General features: G+C 37.9%; 1 protein-coding gene across 1 annotated transcript; it reads left to right on the plus strand.

Moving 5' to 3' along the window:
• Positions 1 to 294: 294 nt before the first annotated feature.
• LOC147479583 (uncharacterized) lies at positions 295 to 1,602 on the plus strand. Its single transcript, XM_086578451.1, has one exon. The coding sequence runs from the start codon at positions 295 to 297 to the stop codon at positions 1,600 to 1,602; it is 1,308 nt and encodes a 435-aa protein (XP_086434577.1).
• The last annotated feature ends 11,537 nt before the right edge of the window (positions 1,603 to 13,139 follow it).

The raw sequence follows: 13,139 nt of genomic DNA on the forward strand, positions 1-13,139 counted from the left end.
TTCCTAGTGGCTCTTTCATTCTGAAAAAATATGGGCGCATGACATATATTCATTGTATTTGTTAGTTTTGAGTTGTAGATATGGTGGAAATTATATGTTGCATTAAGCGACAAGCTATACACCTGCAAAATTTAGTGTTCTAACTGTTGCTGCCCTTATGGATTGAAAACAATGTTACCTGCATTTGAATCTTATGATGCCGTTTATTTCTTGCTTTTTGGTTGTACTTGGATAGCTAGTTGTCTGTTATTTATACTGATCATTATTTCCCTTGGTGTCTAAATATAGTATAGAATGTCTGAACCAATAAATAAAGAATGGATGAGTGAAAAGGAAAGAGGCGGCACAGTCTATTCTATGGGAGTCGAGGTTTTTCTTAAATTTGCAAAGTGGAAGTTGGGTGGGAAGAAGTGTCCTTGCCCGTGCAAGAAGTGTCGAAATAGGTATTGGTTGACTTATAAAGATGTTGAGCACCATTTAGTCTCAAACGGTATAGAGAAGTCCTATTGTGTATGGACTTTACATGGTAAGGACTTATCTAACATTGCCGTTCATCCTCCAGTGGTTGCAAATATTGGAGAAACAACCATTGGTGATGTTGCTATTGAGATGGAAGACACCGAGGAAGAAACTATTGGGGAGGTCGGGATTGGGATGGGAAACTTTGTTGACTCTTCTTTTGGATTGCATGAAAGAGTTGTGGGTGATGGCAGTCTGGGACCAGAGTTTGATGAGCCTTATGTTCCTGAACCAGACTTAGGAAAGAGATATTATGAATATAAGAAAAAGGCAACTGAAAAATTGTATCCTGCATGTGAAGGTCCCGAGACAACTCTCTCTGCACTTGTAGAACTTCACAATGTAAAGAAGCAATTTGGTTGGTCTGGAACTAGTATGACAGTACTCTTATCCTTGTTGAGGCGATGGTTGCCTAAAGGTAACACACTCCCAGAGAAGTATCCGGTAATGAAGGAGATGTTAAAAGACTTAGGGATGAAGGCTACGTGCATTCATGCGTGCGAGAACAACTGTATCTTATATTGGAAGACAGAGAAAGATTTGACAGAATGTCCTGAGTGCCAAGCTCCAAGATATAAAGTTAAGGAGGGGGGTAAAGGGAAAAAGAATTCTAAGGAGCCTAACAAAGTACTGAGACATTTTCCTTTAATTCCAAGACTTAAGCGGTTGTATAGTATACCGTGGATAGCACATGAGATGACATGGCATGCACGAGCAGAGACTTCCGTGGCTTATATGCGTCATCCAATTGATTCGGGTCAGTGGAAAATTTGTAAAGAAAAGTGGCCAGACTTTGCTAATGAGCAGCGCAATGTTTGGCTTGCAATTGCAACCGATGGGTTTAATCCGCGTGGCATTCAGTCTACTAGTTATAGCTGTTGGCCTGTCATCACTGTGCCTTACAATCTCCCCCCTTCCATGTGCATGAAATCAGAGTTTCAGATGTTGTCTTTGCTTATACCGGGTCCCAAGGCACCAAAAGGAGACATTGATGTTTTTCTTGAACCTTTGTATGACGAAGTTGAAAGAGTTGTGGGAAGGAGTGCCACTTATGACATGAACAAAAAGAAGACTTCACTTTGAAAGCTATACTAATGTGGGGATCCATGATTTGCCCAAGATATGGAAACTTAGCGGTCACTGCGTAACACATGGTTACAAAGCTTGTCCTATTTGTGGTGACAACACTTCTTCCATATATTTGAAGTCTAGTAGGAAGAATGTATACCTTGATTACCGTATATTCCTTAAAGGTAATCACCCATTCAGGAGCGGCAAGTACTTGGGACTAGTGGGTAGCAAGAAAGAGGAGCATAAAATTCCTCCATAACGATTAAATGGTGATGCACTTTTGCAAACGTTGAGTTATGTGAAGTATAAACCTGGTAAGAAGCGGAAGAGAGGCGGTCAAAATGTGGTTAACGACAATGAGGGTAATGTAGTTACATTGGCATGGTACAGAAAGTCCATATTGTTTTTCCTTGTTTACTGGATTCACCATAAAGTTCGTCATGTTATTGATGTGATGCACACTGAAAAGAATGTTACAGAGCACATACTCGACACGATCCTTAGTAAGAAAGACAAATCAAAGGATACTGACCAGGCACGAGAGGATATGAGGGAACTTGGCATACACCGAAATCAGTGGATGCAAACTGACCCTGCAAGTGGGAAACAAGTTAAACCTACAGCACCGTTCATTCTAGATAAAGCGGAGAAGATGAATTTTCTTAAAACTTTAAAAATTTTGAAGCTCCCATCGTTTTTTTCATCTAATCCGAAGTAACATCGTCGGTCTTGATCCACCTTGTTTGCTTCGAATGAAATCACATGACTATCATGTGATTATGCAATATCTTTTGCCCGTGCTACTTCAACATGCTTTTCCATCTCATCCTGATTTGCGGAGAGCTCTTCACCAGATAAGCTTATTTTTTAACATATTGTGTTCGAAAGTTGTAATTCGAAAAGAAATCCAAGATGCCAAATACATGGTTGCAGAGGCATTGTGCGTGTTGGAAAAGTACTTTCCACCATCATTTTTTGATATTAGCATCCACCTTGTTGTGCATCTAGCTGACGAGGCATTGATGTGTGGACCAGCTAGAGATTGTTGGATGTATCCGTTTGAGAGGTAAATTATGCTTCTTTCAATCCCCATTGTTTTTGTCTCGGTTTTAAATAAAATTAATAAATGCATTCATGGGTTTATCGCTTAAATAGGTCGATGAAGGAGTGCAAAGATATACCTAGTAACAAACGATTTGTTGAAGGATCGATTGCAGAGTCGTATCTTGTTTCTGAGTCTGTTAGGTATGCAATGGAGTACATTCCAAATCCACGGAGCAAAAATCACAAAAGCACTACTGGTGAAGTGTTTCTAGATGAAAATGATGAATATATTGATGAGGGGCCTGTGCTTGGAGGTAAAGATGTGATTTTGTCTTCGGAGCAATTTGTACAAATCCGTAGATGGCTACTTTTTCGGTTGGAAGTCGATGGACTTGACGATCACTACAGGTGTTAGTTCTTCGCATGTGTGTCTATTTTCCCGTAATAAATTGACAGATATATATACTAACTTTTTTGGTTAAATTTTAGTGATTATCGTGAGTCTTTGCAATCTAATTCCCGAGGCAATAGGAAAGGGATAGCAAAGACAGAAGTAGAGATACAAACAGATTTTATCGACTGGTTATATAATAAGGTATTAGTTAATGGAGATAGGAAGATACGATTTTTATGTTATTATTTACACTTTTTTGAATTGTGTTATGTTTTCTTTGTGTAGTTGCTGGAGAATGATGACACTTCATCTGAATTGTGGTTCTTTGCTAGAGGGCCATTGTTCAAAGCTAAAAGTTTTCGAAAGTATCACGTTAATGGTTATTTATTTTCTACTAAGTCTCACGATGAGACCGTTCTTACTCAAGACAGTGGTGTTTGCATGAGTGCAATTACTACATTCACATCAAGTAGGAAAGATAAAAATCCTATCGATGCATCTGCTATGTGGTATGGGGTCATCAAACAAATACTAGAGGTGGATTACACAAATTTCAAGGAAGTGGTGTTTTATTGTGATCGGTTAGAGTGGAAGATAAGACCAATGGCTGTAAGCTATGCCCAGACTCTAACTTGTTGATGGTAAATTTTAATCGGCTCAAGAGCTCTGACAAAATGTTAGATGAGCCGGCCATTTGCGCCAAAGAAGCCCATCAAGTGTTCTATTCGAGAGATCTAAAAAATCTTGATTGGTGGGTGGTCATACATTCACCAAGGCGAATGACTAGTCAAGTGGACCAGCTAGAAGTACCATAAGACTTTCAATCTACTCTTGCACAAAGAACCTAATTTGAGATCATTGTTAGAACCACGCCGATGATTGTTGTGTGTGTACTTGTAATTTTGAAAACATGTTCAAAATACTAGTTTTCTCTTTTGATGATTATGTACTAGATTTGGATGCTAATATTTTGATATCCTGGTTAATTTGATAGTACGTGCTCTTCCTTTATTTTTTCTTATTTTCTTTTTTACTTGATCTATTCTACATTTTTAAGATCTTAATAATTGTTTGTTATATGTCATATTTGAAGTGTTATGAAATCCTTGATAATATGTTTTCAATTGTTGGGAATTGTTAGGTTGTTTTTGAATAATGGAGTCAGGTAATAGAAATACACACCGCAAATGATCGATGCATCTTCTCCCACAGTGAATGTAGTTCTCGGTCATCCAAAACGGCACAATTAAGAGGTCCTTCCGGGAAGTTGCTTGTTGAGGTGTGGTCTAATGGCCAAATTGTTGGACCAAATGCAAGCAACTTCAAGACTGCAATAGGGAATGAAGTGAGGCTTCATATCCCCATCAACACTAAAGATTGGCGACTAGTGAAAGATGGCTTTAAGGATGCTATTTTGGAAAGCCTTGACGGTATTTTTTTTTGTATTGTTTTTGGTCAACTCTACCTTTCTTTAATCTATATCTCACCATATTGTTTCTTATCAATCACTTTACTCATGACAGAAGGAATATGAATTTAATGTATCCAATTTTGTTTTTTCGTCCATGGGTTGAGACAAATTATCCTAAAAAACTTAGGACTTTGTGGAAAGCGACGTGATCGGTCAAAGTTCTTGGCAAACACCGAAAGCATTGAAGCGGCTAAAGGCAAACTGCCCACCGGGTGTTAATCCAACTCTTTGGGTTGATTTTGTTGACTATGAGCTTCAACCTAAAGTAAAGGACAGAAATGCAAAAATGCAAACAATAGGGCAATGAATGATATTGGTACTACTAATGGGAGGAAAACCTTCTCCCAAATACATAAGGAGCGGGTAATGTATCACTTTTGAAATAAAAATATCGTTTGATCATGTATAAAATTTGCAAAACAATTAACTATGCTAGCTGACTAATATATTTTCTTTAGTTGTCTTTCTTTAGCACTATTACTAAGCATTGATTATTTGCTTGTAGCAAGAACAAAACCCTCAAGCAAAAAGGACTCGGGTAGATGACTGGTGCAAGGGCCGTGAACGCCGTGATGGTGCAGTTTTGGCAAGTGCTCGGGAAAAATATGTGAGTAGAAATTTTGTTTCTTTCTATTAACTAAATGTAGTTTTTGATTGCTATCGGATATATTTTTAGATATTTGATTTGATTTTAAAAAATATATATATTGCAGGATCAAGTGAAAGCAGTTCAGAAAGAAGACTAGCGAGTGGAGAGACTAACACTGAAGACATCGACTCCGATGCGTTGACTGAAGTACTTGGCAAGGAAAAGAAGAACCGTGTCCGTGGAGTTGGTTCTAATATTACCAGAAAGCAGCTACAACATGCTTTGCGTGGCAAAATGATTTAATCAACCAAATGGCCACTACATCAGTTGCAAAGGTCGAGGCCGACATGGCTTCATTGAAATCAAAGGTCGATGGAGACATGTCTGAGGTCAAATCAATGCTCAAGGTCAATTTTTTCTTTGCAATTAGTGGTAATGGTTAGAGTTGTTAATTCTTGATCCACACATAAAAAATATCCTTGCATCATCTACTCCATCGCAGGTTCTCATTCAACAACAACTATGCAATAATGTGACAGCCAATGCCGAAGCACATATGGGTGTGACTACACCTAGAACTGAACTTGGTTCAAATTCTGCTCAACGGCATTCTTCAAAGAACTCCTCGAACTTGACCCCTCGCTTTTGGGTTTGAACAGCCTAGAGTCACATTACTAGATAAGTTTGGTGCAGAAGTTGCTAAGGGGTCTGTTGATGTTGGTGCAACAATTTGTCATGGCAGAATTCTGGTTGGTGGAGAGAGAAGAGTGTATATTGATGAAGTATTGGTTCCCGATGCTGCTGTTTATGACGGTCCACAAGATGGTAATGCAACTTTGAACGGGGTTGAAGGAGGGTATATAGCTTGGCTTGATGGGCTTATTGAAGTATGATTGTTGTTTGTAGGTTTTAGATCTTTTTTGGATTGCTCTACTTTTTGGTTTTTGTGCTTTAGTTTGGAAACTTAAGAAACAAATATGGCCTTAAACTTTGATGTAGTTGTGGTTGCCATGACTTGAACTGTTAGTGTTATCATGACTTAGAATCTTAATTGTACATAGATGTCAATTCTTTTATTAGTTTTATGTCTTGACTTGCCTTGTTGTAAAGAAATCAAGGCCTTCCGTATTTTAAGTTTCTCGTGCGGATGGCAACATGGATAGAGATGATGAGATGCTTGGAGCAATTAGTAGTCACCGGGGGATCGTAAGCCCCGGTTAGTTTTTTTTTTTCTTCTTTCCATTAGCTATTTTAATTTGAAGTTTTTACTTTTATTTGCCACTAATGATTGTGTAATTGTTTGATGCATGCGAGGTTCATAATGTTGGAACTCCATTGTTGCTACTTGTGATTATGCGCAACATACTGGTACATACTATCCTTCTATCTGTTTTTCTTTTTATTATTATTTTGGCTTTTCTAGTATATGAAAACAGTACGTAACTAGTACATACCTTCCTTCTGGTTTCGGTATCGCGAGACTGCACTGCACAATGAACCAATGAACACGCGATGATCCTTTCACTCGCTTTCTTGAGCCAGAAAAGTTTAAGAGAAGTTCCTTTAGTTACTACGAGTTCCTTTAGCAGTAGAAAATTCTTTTTGATCTCAAGTAAAAAATTCAAAAAGTTTTTTTTTTTACGTTTAGAGATTTGTGAGTGGTTTTTGTTTGACTCGACCGTTATATTTATGGTAGTGTGTTTTAAAAAAAATTATTATTATAGTTGGTTTATTAATTACATTGTTTGGTTTTACGTAAATTGTAGATAAGAGAGAGAGATTATCGGACTCAACTCGTGTGTGATAAGCCCAAGCTAATTCTCACAACTTGTAAAATGTAAGATCTCTGCTTTGTCATTTTTGAGAATTTGATTTTATGGGGATGGGTGGATTGTGGGTTCCCTCGGTCTTTCATCTTATCCTTAAGGAATTCTCATACTTGATTCAATTCATGGTCTATTGAGTATTAATCTCTTTCACATCCCGCAAGTAACTACCGAATCTTTGTAAATCCTGTGTGGGTTTCTCTTTCCAACTTATGGACGCGTTGAAATTTTATTTTCCAAATTTACTTGCATGTGGTGGGAATCAGTGTGCATGAGTAAATGGAGTAATTGGGTGTCATCCGAGATCTTCAATGGGCTTCTACTTGTAGTGGAATCTATATAATATTCTTTTTATCAAGTGAAGGCATTTTCTTTTAGAGAGAATTGTTGTTAGTTATGCATTTCTTTCTCCTTAGTATCACCATAAGTTGGAGCACATTTCTTTCTCCTTTGTTTCAATGCTTTTTATGATTGAATTATGGTCACCGTAATGTGACAAGCACATTATCATCTTGTCTGTTTGATCATTTTAGTTGAGGGTTTGCTGAATTAATGATCTGTCTTTCAATTTTTGTAGACCGTGAATCGCGCTTTGAAGGCTGGTTCTACGCTCGTGTTGAATCATTATATGGTATATGTTTGTAAGATATGGTGATACGTAAAAGGCTAGATTATGGATATAATGGCTTTCAGTGTGCCTACAATACCCAAAGCTTCTAGATCAGCTCGGGTAAATACTCCTACCATTTTGTATGTCTTCCTAATTTTACCAAATATGAAAATGGTTCAACTTCTAATTTGTATTTTACGGTTTCAGAGAAAACGTTCTTATAAAAAGAAAGTTGAAGACAATAGTATGTGTGCATTTGAGTTGCTTGCTACTGTAGCTGGAAACTTATTGCAAGAGAGAGAAAGTACTCCTATTTCTAGTAATGTATCCCCTGAAAAGTTATTGCAAGAGAGGGAAAGTACTCCTGCTTCAAGTAATGTATCTTCTGGTAGAGTTCAACCCACAATTGTCAAAGATACCATTAAGAAGGAATTGCTAGATCACATTTTAATTGGGGGTTCTCTTATTTTATAGATGGGGACATGAAGCCTGTTTTCCGCAGAAGGAAAACTTGTTACACGTGCCAAAGGTCTCAAAGGAGCTATCCTTTTAAGAAAAGGAGGCTATATGAGCAAAGCTCGTGTCCACATCCTACGAGGGATCGATGAGTGAAGGAAATTCTAGTTCGCTCAAGAAGGTCAAGGATAATGAACTCTATTTTGGAGGAACAGCAAATGGAGGTCTATATTTGACCATGTTATCGCCTTTGTTTAAATCTGTTTGCCTTTGTGCAATGTTTTATCAAGATCATTGTTTGTTTTGCAAAGAAGTGGGGCTTCATGTTCAAGTGGCTGCTCAAGACTCGTCCTCCCAAATCCAAAGATTCTCATGGTAATAGAAATTGATTATGTGTCCTTGAATGATATTGGCTTCCTACATTTAAGGAGTTCTTACATGCACTTATCTTCCTTATCTCGGTGAAGCTCGGTTATCAAGTCCTTCAAGATACCGTAACTCTTTATCGAGATTCCGGAAAGTGCAACCGTTGGTTGGTCATCAAGGTAATACGAAGCTTCCTATTTTAGTATTGTGGTTTCGACATTCTCAGAATAAGTCTTTGTCCCAAATAACTAGCTTTTCTTGTCCAACTTGGTTGATTTTTTATTTAAAACAAAGATCCATCTCTCGCTGTTTTAATTGTGTCTTTGTTGGCATGTTATTTGTTTATAGAGGACAAGAATGGAAGCGGTAACGCTTTACTTGGGGAGGTCTCGTGTTGATGTACTTCTGCAGGGAAAGAAGATTAGGGACAACAACAAGACATTACCGCAAACCGGAATCTCTCATAGCAATAAGCCGGATGGATTGGGCTTCTCACTCGAGCCAAATGTTGTAAATTCTCCACCACCTCCTCTGCCCTCAAGACCCTCCCTTTCTCGCTCCATTGTGAGGCACAACCACTAACTAGGTAAGTGATCCGCTCAAAAAATTCAAATGATGACACTGTTCTTGTTAAGTACCGAGACCTTTTGATGTGTCAATCTAATGCTTTCTTGAGCCGAAACAATAGTTACTACGAAGTTCCTTTAGTATCGATTCGTTTTGTTACTACTTGGCATTATTTATTGATAGGGACGTAAAAGCAGTTTGATGGGTTAGTCATTAGTAGGTTATATGCTTGTATAGGAGGTGAAATAGTATTACAAACATTAATGCTTTGAAAATGCGAAACCGGCCCGTGTTTTAGGATTCGGTTTTCTCTTGATGGGTTGCAAAAGTTCGCTCCAAATGAAAGGATTATATAATTTATTTACCGATCAACTTTTCAAACCGGTTTATTGTAGCACTACTTTTATTAGGAGATCGGCCCCAAGATCTTGGGGCCACTCCACCCCTTGCCTATTGGTTTTGACTTTTGAGTTGGAGGCTCCAAAGTTAATCCATTCTCCTCCTTTCTTCCTTCATAAATACTTGTTTTGTGCTTATTGGAAGATAATGATAAACTAAGAGCAAACCTCTTTAATTTCATCAGAGGCAGATGGCCTACTTCACACCGCTTGTGGGACACTAAATTATGTTGCTCAAGAGGTATTTTTCTGGTTCTATGTTTGTTTAATCATGAATTGGTTTTCACTATTGCATCTTATGACCGGTTTGTATTTTTTTTCCCGGTGTTTTTCTTATATTAGGTTCTTAATGATTAAGGTTATGATGGAACAACAAATGATATATGGTCCCTGTGGAGTGATTCTTTTTGTTCTTATGGCTCGCTACTTGCCTTTTGACGAAGTCAAATCTAATATCTCTCAGACAAAAGGTGACTACTTAAATATGATTTCCTTCCTAATTCAATATTAATATTTGATCGAGAAGTGTTGCATGATCTAGTTCATCAAAACTACAGATCAACAAGGCTGATTTTACGTGTCCTTCATGGTTTTCGGCCCATCGCAAAAGAACCTAATTAAAGCATCCTTGACCCCAATCCTCTTATCAGTAAAGTTGTCTCCACTCTCGAAAGCTTCTTCCACGCTTAGTGGTTTTATAGTTAAACTTCTGACCCCAAGCCCAATCTTTGAGCTCGTTTTGTACTGAAATCAGCATCGTAGATTTGATGTGTTTGGCTTTTCTATAATGTTACACCTTTTTATGTTCCCCAGAGAATTACAATCCCTGACATACTAGAAAATGAATGGTTTAAGAAAGGGTATAGACCACCAGACTTTGAACAAGGAGAAGACGTAAGCCTCGATGATGTTGTTGCTGTATTTAACGACTCAAAGGTATGATCACTAATTTCTGATGAATTGAGCCCTTATGCTTTGTTTTTTTTTTCTCGTGCTCAGTGGTGTTATTGTAACTGTAAGAGTATGATTATGTTCACCAGCCACTGGTCAAAACAACCAGCAGCATGACTGTTTCCCTTTGCAATTTATCTCCTAAAAATTTCATTTTTCGGACTGACTAATGAATGCTCCTTTGTAATCGTTTGTTTACACCTTCCAACTATAGGGTCTCGTCAGCCGAAAACACGCTTTACTTCTCGGTACCGCAAATGAAATAATGTCTAAAATAGAGGAAGCTGCCAAACCTCTTGGTTTTAATGTGCACAAGAATAATTACAAGGTAAAACGCTGCATCTTAATATGGTATATTGATAAGGACGCTCCACAAGTTATATGATTAAGCATTTTTAGCAAAATTATTTGATTAACTTGGCAATATGCCAACCATATTGCAGATGAAGTTGAAAGGTGACAAGACCGAAGAAAGGGCCATCTTTACTCGTAAGCCACGAGGTACAAAATGATTCCTTGAGCAATATGAACTCGTTCTTATCGTGGGCTGTTGCTATAACATGGTATTTACTACCTTTCTTTTCTAGGTTTCAGTTACAATTGATGGTTGTCAAGAAAAGATTCCGCCCCTTTTCCTCGGGTCGATCGGGATTGTATATCGAGGGTTCAGTTTCTCCACCGATTTCTGGTGTTGATATAAGAGTTGTAACTCTAGATAATAGTGGCGACGCTCCTCTGCAGAAAGGTGAATTAGTGCTGGAAACGACAACTGAACCAGATGGTTTCTTTATTGGTGGGCCTCTATATGATGATGCTGATTACGAGATTGAGGCTTCAAAGGTTTGAAATCTAAATGATTTGATTTTCTTGATAATATATTACTGGGCTGCTTGCAAATCTTTTTCCAAACCTTGCGAACCTTTTGTATTGCATTGACAACCCATATGTTTGGGATACCTCATATTTAAATTGGACACGCAGTATCTAAGCTGAGTCCTAGTAGTGTTGATGTAGTATGGGGACTTGGAAGTATGCATCTGTTCATCTCTTGCCTTGATTTTATCTATGATGTTGGCGATTGACATGCTATTTTCTGATAGCGATATTTGTACACTTGTAGGTGACTAGGTGCGGTGTCTTTGTAAAATTAGCTAGTTTCAGTTTTGCCTTTCACTTTCCATTTTATATTGTTTAAAGTGATCTTGATGCATTTTGTCTTTCAATGAGGTGATGTTAAATAGTTATTGTGGTGGGCCTCTAGATAAAGAACGTTGTTCTAATTTTGTGCTTAATTGTTTGCAGCTTCGGTTATCATTTAAAATCAATTGGATCAAGTTCCTTTTCTTGTCGGAAGCTTAGTCAAATTTCCATATGTATATACCCTAGAGAAGAATCTTGAGTTATTTCCTTCTATTCTCATCACTAAGTGGTGAAGATGGCTATAGATGAGAACTTGTGCTTTGGGTTCTCTATCTTTTGGTGCCCTCTTTCTTATATCTGTATTCTTGGGGTCCAAAGATTTTCTATTGTTAAGATTGTGTTGTGTTAGACCTTGGTCATACATGGGCCCCTCGATACACGCCGTACCTATAGCATCGATAAAGAATCACCACTCTTGAAGCTTTTCAGATCTCTCAGAGAATTCGAAGAAGCGTCGATGGCAAAGGAGAGGGTCCAAGAATCAATTTGCTTCTCCATAGTCTCCCTCGACTTAGTACATTCATGTCCACCACTCTCGGAAGGCTTTGGGAGCTCCTTTCTCTGCCCGACCTCGGTGAAAATTTTGTACTCATCATATCATTGTATATAAGTATGAGAAGTCATCCACATAGTTACGCTTCTACTCATCCGACATTATTTGACCAAATTTATATTGGATATTATTTGACCCGTGATTTTTTTTTTTATTTAGTGGCTACAGTTTACTAACGGATATATCCGTTACAAATAATAGTTAGTAAACAAGTGACCACATCCATTACTAACGGTTATATCCGTGAGAAACAAATTATTTTCCCGCTAGAAACTGAAGCGCGCCAAACTTGACTAACACTTATATCCGTTACAAATGACAAATTTAATCGGGTCACGAGTTGTTGGCTATCCGTTACAAATAATTTTAGTAACGGATATAACCGTTACTAATATTATTAATCAGTAACGGTTATATCCGTTACTAAAGTTGGCCTAAGTGAGAGTGACGCCCCAGAACTAACGGATATAACCGTTAGTAAAAATATTAGTAACGGATATAACCGTTAGTAAATGTCTTTTCTGGTGTAGTGATTGAATTGATACGTGTTTTTTCCTTCTGCAAGGTGGCACAAAATTGTGACCATCTCTTGCCACCTGCCTATGCTGACTCGTCATGTCTTTGGGCCCGCAGAGTGGGTCCACTTAGTATGTCCAAATTGCTGGCCGATATTGACATTTTACAACTTTACGTCTTTTATAAAGTTGGTCACCCCGTCACTCTCTGGTAGTTTACTAGCCAACGTCGGCATCTAGATTTATCAGATGTGAGCTTCGGAAGTTTGCTGCTTCTTTATATGTGGACCCGTTCTGCACTGGTTTTGTTCTTTTGGAAACTTCGACTCTAGTCAGGCTTTGTTGGGCTTCACTGGGGTTGAGTGGGAAACTTCAAATATTCCAATATTCTCGTACTTCGATGCATGTTTTATCATTACATTCATGTTAACTGTGGAAACCTGCAAAAGTACAAAAATATAATTATTACATGATTATTAAACACATAATTGACCAAAATGCTATGTCTCTCGGAGTTTAATATTACAGTTTTGGGTGCTTATCAGGATACGTAAACATCTTATTACATATGAAAAGCAACCATTAATACTACTCAAAAAGCATCCCCTC

This window comes from Coptis chinensis, chromosome 8, assembly GCF_015680905.1.
Source record: "Coptis chinensis isolate HL-2020 chromosome 8, ASM1568090v1, whole genome shotgun sequence".
NCBI classification, from domain to species: domain Eukaryota; kingdom Viridiplantae; phylum Streptophyta; class Magnoliopsida; order Ranunculales; family Ranunculaceae; genus Coptis; species Coptis chinensis.

What these genes read in the sequence shown, in the direction of transcription:
- LOC147479583 (XM_086578451.1), top strand. Translation starts at nt 295, where the DNA reads ATGTCTGAACCAATAAATAAAGAATGGATGAGTGAAAAGGAAAGAGGC.